The sequence below is a fragment of the Lygodium microphyllum genome, chromosome 4 (genome assembly GCF_053477565.2).
Source record: "Lygodium microphyllum isolate KBCC chromosome 4, Lygodium_microphyllum_v1.1.10, whole genome shotgun sequence".
Classification (NCBI taxonomy): Eukaryota; Viridiplantae; Streptophyta; class Polypodiopsida; order Schizaeales; family Lygodiaceae; genus Lygodium; species Lygodium microphyllum.
The window spans coordinates 69,839,305-69,851,790 of record NC_141138.1 but is presented as its reverse complement, the minus strand read 5'-3'; the positions used below and the strand labels follow the sequence as shown (position 1 = coordinate 69,851,790).

Genomic DNA, 12,486 nt, shown 5'->3' with positions numbered 1-12,486 from the left:
GAAGTACACTGGTGGATATGTATGCCAAATGTGGGAGCTTGCTTGATGTTCAGCACACGTTTGACTGCCTGCCACAACGCAATGAGTATTCTTGGAGTTCCCTTATCCTTGACTATGTTGACATGGGGGATATGACAATATTCTGGGTTAGCTTCTGGTTGTAGAGGAAATCTTGGAGAAAGATTCTATTCAGAAAGCTTTATTGATGGTTATGCAAGATACGAAAGAGCCATTGACAAATTTGTTTAAGCACTTTCAAGGCTCTGATGAAAGAGTTCAGCAAAGAGTACTTACCTTCTTGAATGAGAAGGTCTTTCCTTTGAAGCAAGAGCTTCTGCAAGGCACTAAAACAACGAACAAAGATCAATCTCAATCGCAAGGGGAGATGGAAAGATTTGTAGTTTATTCTTTAAAAAAGGTTCTTCCTGGTCTTACAGGAGCAGAGTTCAGAGTCTTCATGGACTTTATAAAAAATCTGAGTCTTTATGGCGAGAATGCTACAGTTGAATAAGTTCAGGAATTTTTGGGGATTGTAGAAGAGGCTGGTTTAGATCTTCATCTTATCACATTTAATTCAGATCATATTGATAGGATCTTATCATGCTTTGATATTGCTCTACATAAGATGATACGATTGATTACAATGAGCTTGGGTGGAGAAGGTTATCTAAACTTTATGGGAAATGAATTTAGTCACCCTGAATGCCAAGGAAGATCAACATCTTCCCAATGGCAAATTTGGCCTGGGGAAAGGAATAAACAAAGCCACAGATGGCTATTTTTGAAAAGAGGCTTTTTGGGGGAAAAAGAAAAAGCGGTGACAGGAAGAACAGGGAAGGCAATCCTGATCAGAGGACAACGTCAACTATGTATGGTGGGAGCGAGGTTGAAGGGAGATATCATAAGGGAAAGCAATCCAAGGAAGACTTCTGCCTTTGGATCGACAGCGACAATACTTGCCATAGCTAGGGAACATTAATCTTAGGATCGTGATTCATGAAGAAGTGCTCCAGCAGATCCGATAGGGACTGATGTGAACTGTGAGGTTTCAGGGACGGGGAGGCTTTATTGGCAAGAGCAGAGCATATTGAAGACCAGTACGCACTAATTAGATTCAAAAAGGAAAAAGCAGAGAGAAAGTTCGTTTCCGAACAATCTCAGCTGATAAACAAAAATCCTGTAGAATGGCTTCCTGTACTGCTCTTAATGTTCGGTTACGAGGACGAGTCAAGGCAGACCCCTTCTTTGGAGGCCTCATTATGCGCCTTGTGGCAATCAAATTTACATCCTTCCCACTGAGTTTCTTCTCTAGCTCGTGTAACAATCGAGCATGAATCTTTCTAAATGCCTTATGAAGCCTACATGGCACATGAATTACAACTGCTTTTGGCATGCCCGAAATGTCAACTTGCTTGGCTGAGTTGATTAACAAGTCTTTCAAATCACTTTGAAGCTCTGGGTTGGTGTTCTCCAGATCAAAAAGAGCCTGTGCAACAGATTCCTCGAATTCATCAGGCTCCAGGACTTTGTCCTTGCCAAGCTTAATTTCCGGCCCATGATCCGCAGCTGATCATACCACTCATCGCACCATTTCTTTCATCAACAGCAGCCCTCTGTGTCTGAAGATCTAACCGACGTTCCCAGTAGTCCCTATCAAAATTATACCACAAGAGAGATGGATATGTCTAAAGATACCCTGATTAGGCAAGTAATACAAGTGCCTGAAACTGACTAGGGCTTACGAGTATAAGTCAAGGGCTCTCTATGCAAAGAAGAAGATAATTCCCACAGTAGAAAAACTACTAGCTCTTGAGGTTCAAGCACAGGGCTTTGTCAAAACTTGCTTGGATGTTCTTTGCACAAGCTTTGAGGGTGAAGAGTTCTGTCAGACTGGATGCCTCAAGAGAGGCTCACCACACCCCGAGAAGTATCACCTTTGTCAACAGATTGGTAAAGTTGCAGACTGATGGATCTAGTGTTGTACTAGAAGCCAATAAAGTAGGTCATCTTGCAAGTGAATTCCCTTTCCTATATGCCAAAGTTGGAGATTTGCAGGTTGAGGACATTGAATCACTTCTCAATGATTATAAAGAATTAGAATTTGTAGTATTATGCTCTTTGTAAAGCAATGAAGAGTATAACACGAGTGAAGCATGCCAGTGGCAGCCCTTGTTGGAAATCTTATATGTATCTTTTGGTGTTAGAGAGCTTGCTAGAGACAAACCTAGCCTTCTGCATAGTCATAGAATCCAGCAATAAAGCATTGCCATAGAGTATGTTAAACTCGCGTAGGGTTTAATAACTGCTGATCAAAAACTGGTCTTTGATTACTAGAACCGGTGGTGCCTGGATTCAATAGCTCTTCAGGCTGTGAACAGCAAGTTTATTGAACAGATGCATGTTAAATCAACAATTTTTGCATTCAATATGAAGAGTCTGGAGTTTACTATTGCATAGCCTGTTCTCACTTGATTAATCTTCTAGCTTGGAATTTCTCAAGAACCTCTGTGGTCGCGACTTTTCTTTCGAAAAAACCCTTCGACATCTTTGATGAACCCGATGTGAAAGCGTCGCATAAATTTCAAGATGGGAGATACTTCAGCATCAGTTTCATCCTCTTCTACGATTCCTGCTTTGTCCTCTACTTCAACTCCATCATTGACTGCTGCTTCAAGTACTTCAACGGATGATTTAAAGCAAATTTTGCAGAATATGTCTATGTATATGCAGCGTCAAAATCAGCAGACACAATTGTATATGCAACAGCAATAGCAATTGCATCAACAACAGTTGTCTCAGCAAAGGCAACTATATTCGGAGTAGGAGAATGCAATCAGTGCGACTAAGGCGATTGAAGTAGTTGAGAATGAGAAGAAGCTATTTGATGGCCATAATGTTTCAACTTATTTGAAGACGTATGAGATGAAGATGGGATTTTTTGGAGTACCAGCTGGACTTATGAGTAAGTATTTCCTTCGTCTTGTCACACCCGCCTTGAGAGCAAAAGTGACTGATCTTTTCATTCAAAATTTGCATTGGCAAGATTTTAAGAAGGCCCTGAAAGAAGAGTATTTCCTTGAGGACTTTGGGATGGCTACACGACGGTCATTCCGAGAGTGGGTCTACATGCCAAACAAAGGTCTAGCTGCTTCAGAGTTGATTCGAGAATTTGAAGAGAGGTATAGTCAGCTTGATGCCATTGAACAAAGAGCATTGGATGTTGAAAAAGTTGAGCTTTTCTTGCAAGCTATAGATCCTACTCTTCAGGAAGAATTAGGAGAGCTTCTTGAGGATCGCACAAAGCCTATGGGTCTTAAAACGGATTGGCAAGATGCCCAGGATGCAGTTTCGACTTTGACCAAGAGGAGGATATGGAAGACCTGCCTACAGAATGGATCTATGACATCGACGCCGTCTTCTGCTCCTCCTATGCCTGCTTCTATCCCTGTTATTTCTTCTCTTCCTCAGCTAGTTTCTTGGCCTATGCCAGTGCCTACCGTTTCTACTCCTCCTGTTCCTCCTATTCCAAGACCGATGCCGGCTCCTTCTGCTCCAAAATCATCCGCTCCGATGGTGCCTTCCTCTCTTCATGACATAATCAAAGGCATAACGGATTTGACACTGGAGTCAATTAAAGCAGAATTGGTGGAAAATTTGAAAGAGCAATTTGCTTCGACTGCGCCTACTATTTCTTCTAGTGCTCCTACTGCACCTAGGAGTGCTCCTATGCACCTAGGAGAGATTGCAGGGATTGTGAATCTTTTCAGGATGCAAGGAGGAAGAATTTGGTATTTTGGGGACAAGATGGTAAGATTTGGTTGACTGAAACAGGAGCTCCGCTTGCTACCAATTTTGGGAAAGGCAGAATGAAGAAATTAGTGGATGACATGGCTGCGCGTACTTCTTATGTGGCAGCTAGAGGAGATGCTTCTGCATATGGAGTCCAGATTGAGAAAGGATCAGAGAATCAGTCAACATTATGGACTTATGCTATGGAGACGGCAAATAAGGGAAAAATTCAACAAACTGTTTTGACTAGTGCAGGCTCTAGCATTAGATCTGAGACAGGTTGGGATTCGCCTGTTGACAGGTACACTATTTATGCCTTCTTGGCTAAGTCTCAGGGAGCAGATGTACTTGTTGAGAAGAAGCGTAAGAGGGATGAAGAAAATCCAAATGCAGCTAAAAAGACTAGAGGGGGTGAGTTTGTTACTCCACCTACTGCAGGACCGTCTTTGAGACCAGGGCCAGAACGATAGATGGAAGATGCTCAAAAGAAAGAAAAGAGGCAAGAGCCTAGAGAGAGAAAGCAGCCAGGGTTTAGATTGATGTTCGATATTGAGACATCTACGGACATGAAGAAAATCTTTAATGACAAGATACTTAGCAGTGAGGTGACTTTTACTATTTCTGAGGTTTTGGGCATCTCGAAAAGCGAGTTTCAAGATCAATTCCAAGAAGTCTTGAAGAGGAAAATACATGCATTGCCTACTACTGATACATAGGGAGTTTTTATTGGGGAGTTGGATGAGGATGAGGATGAGGTTATGGTTGAGAATGCTTATGTTTTTCCACAGATAGAGAAGAGGGTTCAGCCTGTGCATTATGCTGAAACTGATGAGCCTGTTTTGATACCGCATAGTCACTTTTCACGGAGTCATTGGGCTAGGGCAACTACAGAAACAATGGTAAAAATTGGAGAGAAATAGGTGCCTTATGTTGCTTTGGTGGATCATGGTTCAGAGATTAATCTCATAGTTTGTGGAGTTTATGAAAGTAATAGATGGCCTATGGATGTAGAGCATGGGTGGTGTATGAGAGCCGCCAACAACACTGTAGGTGATTTGTATATTGCCTGTCACAGTGTCAAGGTTTCTATTGGAGATGTAGAGGAGGATTTGCATTTCTTTGTGCAGGACTCATACTCTTATCCCATAATTCTTGGATAGCCATTCATCACAGAGATGCGCATGGAAACAAAAGTAATGGATGATGGATCTGCTTATGCACGGATTCGCAGTAAAGATGGTATGAGAGCAATTCAGTTTATGACTGTGTGTGTGAACCATGTTAGAAACAGGGATACTCTTAGAGATACACCTTTGCCCACTGTGAGGGATTCGGGTTTTCATTAGGTACCGCTGTTTCGCGAGACGACGGTGGTATAGAGCAGAGGAGATTGGAGTTCTCGCCTCCTGGCAGCAATGTTTTCTCCTCCAATTTTGTTGGAATTTCAGCAAACAGTTCGATGAGATATCAGAAGACTTCTAAGTTGCCTAGAACTGCCAGGCAGTACATATGCAAGAAGGAGAAATTTTTGAAAAATGCAGGTATTTTAGAGGATGATGAGTATATAGATGGGATGTATGATAGTATGATTTGTGCAGATACGATGACAGAGATGAAAAATATGTTGAAAACTGATATGCAGAGTTGTCACAGTAATGTATTAGTGCAATCCCTGGACATGTTTCATGAAATTGCAGATTTTGTGTCACAAATAGAGTCAGAGGCTGAGGTGACTCAGCAAAAAGTATTGAGTGATGAAGAAATTCAGCAAACATAGTTTTCGGCTGATTATGATCAGCTTACAGAGACACAGAGGGCTGAAAAATTTCAGCCAACAGAGTTTACTGCTGAAATATTTCAGCATCCAAAGTTTAGAGATGTTCCTATGCAGTCCATAGAGCAGAGGGCTGAGAATATTCAGCCCACTGGAGTGCAGAATTGTTGATTTATAGCAAGATTTGAGTAATGCAGAGGATCATAATGAAGCCAGGGTTGACACGAAATACAAGATTGTGGATAAGAAGGTGAAGCTGGTAGCTGTACCGCTTCACCTGATAGCGATCAGCAAATAGAGAGGGCTGCCAAACAGCCAATTTGAGGAATCCAAATTATATAGGCCATAAATTTTCAGCAGAGACTCTTGCTGAATAAAAAATTGGAAATGGTGATTTCTTGCTACCCACAGAGAAGCAATGCTTTCAGGAGATGCTTGAGCGACATGGAAGGGGGTTTGCTTTTTTTCCACATGAGACTAGATGTGTGAATCCAGATATTATTGCTCCTATGGTGATCTTTACTATTCCTCATATTCCATGAACCTCTGACCTATTCCAGTGCCTAAGGCACACCTGCCAAAGTTAATCAACTTGTTGAATGATAAAATCAAGATGGGAATCCTAGAGCCTTCATCTGCACCATACTCAAATAGGTGGTTTACGGTTCCAAAGAAGAATGGTACTCTCCGATTTATACAGGACATGCAGCCAGTAAACAGAGTTACTATCAGGAATGTTGATATAGGTCCAATTGTGGATGAGTTTGTAGAAGCATTTGCTGGACGTGCCATCTATTCTTTAGGTGATTTGTATTCGGGATATGATCAGTTTCAGCTGGCTTTGGAAAGCAGGGACATGACCACTATGAGAACTCCTATTGGGCTTGTCAGGATGTGTACCTTGCCTCAAGGTGCCACTAATTCTGTTGCGCATATGATGAATGCCATGCATAAGGTCCTTCGTGATTACATACCTCAGCTTGCCATGCCTTTCTTGGATGATGTGCCCATTAAGGAGTGTGCAGAAGAAGAGAAGAATGAGAGTCTAAATGAGCAGGGATGCAGATACTTTGTGGCTGATCATATTTCAGCTTGTGAGAAGATTTTGGCCACGCTAGAAGAAATGAACTTGACACTATCAGGGCAAAAATCTGTTTTTGGAGTAAATGAGGTTGTCATTGTTGGACATATGTGTGGGTATTATGGCAGGAAACCCTCACCTGAGAAGGTGGATGTTATAGGCAAGATTATAGAGTATTGTTCTACCACTTCAGAGGTACGGAGATTCATTGGAGCTTGTGTGTTTTATATGATTTGGATACCCCATTTTGCACACATAGCAGATTGTTTATATCAGCTGCTTCGAAAGGGGCAGAAATTTTATTGCGATGAGAGCCACACTAGAGCCATGTGGAAATTGAAGAAGTTATTGCAGATTTCTCCTACTCTTAGGAAAGCAGATTATAATTGTGGAAGGCCTATTGTATTAACAGTTGACACTAGTCCAATTGGCATAGGTTGGGCTATGGGTCAAGATGATGCAGATGGAAACATGTATGCTATTCGGTTTGGGGCGAAAGTCCTAACCGAGAGACAGAGGAGATATCCGCAAATCAAGAGGGAATTACTGGGGATTGTTACGGCTCTCAAATGTGACAAGGAGTACTTTATTGGAGCCTCAGTTGTGGTAGAGACAGATTGCTTGCCATTGATAGGTATGATTACGAGTTGCTCTACTCCGGATATAGCTATGCTGAGATGGATTGCATACATCAAGTCATTGAATCCAAAATTTAAACACATAGCAGGGAAGGATAATCCAGTGGAAGATATGCTGTCTAGAGCCAGATATGATGATGAGGAGACACTACTTGCAGAAGAGGATGATGCAGAAATTTCAGCCGCTATGGTCGATCATGTTTGCCATGTCTATGATATTGTGGTTTTCATAGAAGAACTCTATGTTGGAGACTGGTTGCAGATTGGCAAGTACCTTAGTACACTAAGCAAAAGAGATGAATGGACAGATGAAGAGTTCAAGAAGATCAAAAGAAAAGCCTATGATTATTTTCTTAAGGACGGATTTCTTTGGAAGCATCCAAAGAAAAGAGGTGGATTACCCTTGCGGGTTGTCTGCAATAAAGAGACACAGTTATAGGTGATGAGGGAGTTTCATGAGAGTCCTTGGACTAGTCATAGAGGAGTGTGAGCTACTTATGAGAAAATCAAGGAGAAATATTGGTGGAAAGGCATGTATAGAGATGTTTGTCACTTTGTAGAGACTTGCAGAGACTGCCAGATGTATTCGGTAGTGCGTCATCGAGATGAGCTTCATCCGACCTATCCGCTATGCATTCATTATAAGTGGGTAGTTGACTTGGTTACTATGCCTATGGGTCTATGGAAGATGAGATATATTGTTTTGGCTAGAGAGGATCTTACCAATCATGTTGAGGGCAGACCTTTGAGAACGAAGACCACTAGTGCAGTGTGTAAGTTCTTATTGGAAGAAATTTTCTGCAGGTATGGCTGTGTGGGTAAGATCACTGTAGATAGTGGTGAATTGGATGTAGATGAAGCTAGGGAGTTTTTCTCTCAACTAGGAATCAAGTTGGCTCTAACCACAGCATATAATCCAGAGGGAAATGGGAAGAGTGAAAGAGGACATCCGCCGATAGTGAAAGCATTAGCCAAAGCATGCAGAGGACGGATTGGAGAATGGCCGAGACTTCTACCATTTGCTTTGTGGGCTGATCGTACGACTCACAGTGTTACCACAGGATATATGCCCGCAGAGTTGATGTATGGTCAGAAACCGGTTATGCCGACTGAGACTTGTGCTTTGACTTGGTCAGTTTTACCTTGGCAGGAGGATTTGATGAGAGAGGAGCTCTTAGCTCTTCAGATTCGGCAGTTGGAGAGAAGACCAGAGGATATTTAGCTAGCTATTGATAGGTTGAAGGTTGTTAGACTAAGAAATAAGGACAGGTTTGACAGTAGGTATCGCTTGCGGCCTAGAGCAATAGAAGAGGGAGACTGGGTATTAGTCTTTGATAGCAGCCTTGAAAATGAGCATACTTCACTTCGAAAGATGGTGAAAAGATGGTTTGGGCCGTACATAGTTAGACATGTCTTTGACAATGCAACATATGAGCTGACAGAATTGGATGGGACAGTGCTTAGAGTGCCTATTGCAGGGAAAAGAATCAAGATTTTCAAGAAAAGAGATGATGAGAATTATGCATTGGAAGAATTTGCAAGAGAAGAGCGATGAGAAGAAACTCTAGTAGAAGAGACAGATGATATGATAGATAATCTTGCTGAAGTACCGGAAATACACAATGAAGAGATTGATCTGTTTGTGGATCTTGATGATAATGATCATGGGTAGTTGGCCCATCCGAAGGATGCGCAGGATTAGAGGGGGTGGATGTCGTACTGCTGCGCATCCAAGGTGTGGAATCCACCAAAAAGTTGTGTGTGTGGGATTTGATACTTTGTACATACTTAGTCGTTATGTTTTCTTTTTTATTCTACGTGGGTAATATAGTGAAGAGGGGTTTGGTGCAACAGGAACTTATCCGTAATGCTCTGGTTGACATGTACGCTAAATGTGACATGCTTGTAGAAGAACATGGAGTTTTTGATAGATTGGAAACTCGAGATGCAGTCTCATGGGCTACACTTATTTCAGGATATGCCAATTATGGGCTTTGTGAGGAAGTACTAAACTGTTTCAAAGCGATGCAGATCGAAGTACACTGGTGGATATGTATGTCAAATGTGGGAGCTTGCTTGATGTTCAGCACACGTTTGACTGCCTGCCACAACGCAATGAGTATTCTTGGAGTTCCCTTATTCTTGACTATGTTGACATGGGGGATATGACAGTATTCTAGGTTAGCTTCTGGTTGTAGAGGAAAGCTTGGAGAAAGATGCTATTCAGAAAGCTTTATTGATGGTTATGCAACATACGAAAGAGTCATTGACAAATTTGTTTAAGCACTTTCAAGGCTCTGATGAAACAGTTCGGCAAAGAGTACTTACCTTCTTGAATGAGAAGGTCTTTCCTTTGAAGCAAGAGCTTCTACAAGGCACTAAAACAACGAACAAAGATCAATCTCAATCGCAAGGGGAGATGGAAAGATTTGTAGTTGATTCTTTAAAAAAGGTTCTTCCTGGTCTTACAGGAGCAGAGTTCAGAGTCTTCATAGACTTTATAAAAAATCTGAGTCTTTATGGCGAGAATGCTACAGTTGAACAAGTTCAGGAATTTTTGGGGATTGTATTGCTCTGCATAAGTTGATACGATTAATTACAATGAGCTTGGGTGGAGAAGGTTATCTAAACTTTATGGGAAATGAATTTGGTCACCCTGAATGCCAGGGAAGATCAACATCTTCCCAACGGCAAATTTGGCTTGGGGAAAGGAAAAAACAAAGCCACGGATGGCTATTTTCAAAAAGAGGCTTTTTGGGGGGGAAAAGAAAAAGCGGTGACAGGAAGAACAGGGAAGGCAATCCTGATCAGAGGACAACGTCAACTATGTATGGTGGGAGCAAGGTTAAAGGGAGATATCATAAGGGAAAGCAATCCAAGGAAGACTTCTGCCTTTGGATCGACAACGACGATACTTGCCATAGCTAGGGAACAATAATCTTAGGATCGTGATTCATGAAGAAGTGCTCTAGCAGATCCGACAGGGACTGATGTGAACTATGAGGTTTCAGGGATGGGGAGGATTTATTGGCAAGAGCAGAGCATATTGAAGATCGGTATGCACTAATCAGATTAAAAAAGGAAAAAGTAGAGAGAAAGTTCATTTCCGAACAATCTCAGCTGAGTAAACAAAAATCTTGGAGAATGGCTTCCTGTACTGCTGTTAATGTTCGGTTACGAGGACGAGTCAAGGCAGACCCCTTCTTTGGAGGCCTCATTATGTGCCTTGTGGCAATCAAAACTACATCCTTCCCACTGAATTTCTTCTCTAGCTCGCGTAACAATCGAGCATGAATCTTCTAAATGACTTACGAAGCCTACATGGCACATGAATTACAAGTGCTTTTCGCATGCCCGAAATGTCAACTTGCTTGGCTGAGTTGATAAACAGGTCTTTCAAATTACTTCGAAGCTCTGGATTGGTGTTCTCCAGATCAAAAAGAGCCTGTGCAATAGATTCCTCGAATTCATCAGGCTCCAGGCCTTTGTCCTTGACAAGCTTAATTTCCGGCCCATGATCCGCAGCTGATCATACCACTCATCGCACCATTTCTTTCATCAACAGTAGCCCTCTGTGTCTGAAGATCTAACCGACGTTCCTGTTAGTCCCTATCAAAATTATACCGCAAGAGAGATGGATATGTCTAAAGATACCTTGATAAGGCAAGTAATACAAGTGCCCGAAACTGACTGGGGCTTACGAGTATAAGTCAAGGGCTCTCTATGCAAAGAAGAAGATAATTCCCACAGCAGAAAAATTGCTAGCTCTTGAGGTTCAAGCACAGGGCTCTGTCAAAACTTGCTTGGATGTTCTTTGCACAAGCTCTAAGGGTGAAGAGTTCTGTCAGACTGGATGCCTCAAGAGAGGCTCACCACACCCCGAGAAGTATCACCTTTGTCAATAGATTGGTAAAGTTGCAGACTGATGGATCTAGTGCTGTACTAGAAGCCAATAAAGCAGGTCATCTTGCAAGTAAATTCCCTTTCCTATATGCCAAAGTTGGAGATTTGCAGGTTGAGGACATTGAATCACTTCTCAACGATTACAAAGAATTAGATTTTGTAGTATTATGCTCTTTGTAAAGCAGTGAAGAGTATAACATGAGTGAAGCATGCCAATGGTGGCAGCCCTTGCTGGAAATCTTATATGTATCTTTTGGTGTTAGAGAGCTTGCTAGAGACAAACCTAGCCTTCTGCAGAGTCATAGAATCCAGCAATAAAGCATTGCCATAGAGTATGTTAAACTCGCGTAGGGTTTAATAACTACTGATCAAAAACTTGTCTTTGATTACTGGAACCGGTGGTGCCTGGATTCAATAGCTCTTAGGCTGTAAACAGCAAGTTTATTGAACATATGCATGTTAAATAAGCAATCTTTGCATTCAATATGAAGAGTCTGGAGTTTACTATTGCATAGCCTGTTCTCACTTGATTAATCTTCTATCTTGGAATTTCTCAAGAACCTCTGTGGTCACGACTTTGCTTTCAAAAAAACCCTTCGACAGTGTATGGACAGATCCTGCAATCTCCACTTCATCTACAAGATGCATAAGAAGGTGGATTTGTATCATGAGGATGCTGGTAGGTAGGTATTTCTCAAAGAGACAAACCATCTCCACTGCTCCCCACCTCACAGATTCAATAGAGGATGTCTTAATCTCCTTCTATGAGATCCATTGCACTAAAATTGACAACCTGTAAATGGCCCCACGTATTTCTGGAGTAAGGCATCCTGCGATCGCGATCGGTAGTACAAACTGCCACAAATGAGAAAGCATTATGAACAATGACTACACTCCAAATAGCAAAATGCACAAGCCACTTACAATCCATTCGTAGTACAAACCTGACATATCTTATGCCAATCATGGGATTTTATCCTTGATAATTAGTCATCTTTAGAAAATGCAGACTTGAGAGAATGCATCATACCCGTTAGAGTGCGGATAGACTTGACTATTTGCTTCACAATGCGCTCTTCTTTAGTGGACAAAACCCAAGGAACGCGAGGTAGCTGCACGCGATCATCAGCACTCGACTGCAGCGAAAGTGCCTCCATCTTTCCTACCTCCTTCAAATCCATTCGAGCCCCTATAGTGTCTCTCTTTCTTGTGATGTGGTCCCATAGCAAGCTGCCCACGTTCTTTAAAATATGCATGGCATCCAACAAGTGGTTGATCTATAAGTGGGCCCAATATGGCAA

General features: G+C 41.9%; 1 protein-coding gene across 1 annotated transcript; it reads right to left on the bottom strand.

The window, feature by feature from the left end:
* Positions 1-1,114: 1,114 nt before the first annotated feature.
* On the bottom strand, positions 1,115-11,643 carry LOC148037153 (small ribosomal subunit protein eS7-like). Its single transcript, XM_087677074.1, has 4 exons — positions 11,576-11,643; positions 11,469-11,476; positions 10,595-10,807; positions 1,115-1,566 (listed from the first exon to the last, which is right to left on the bottom strand). Exons 1-4 carry the CDS (start codon positions 11,641-11,643, stop codon positions 1,115-1,117), a joined length of 741 nt encoding a protein of 246 aa, XP_087533200.1.
* Positions 11,644-12,486: the final 843 nt, after the last annotated feature.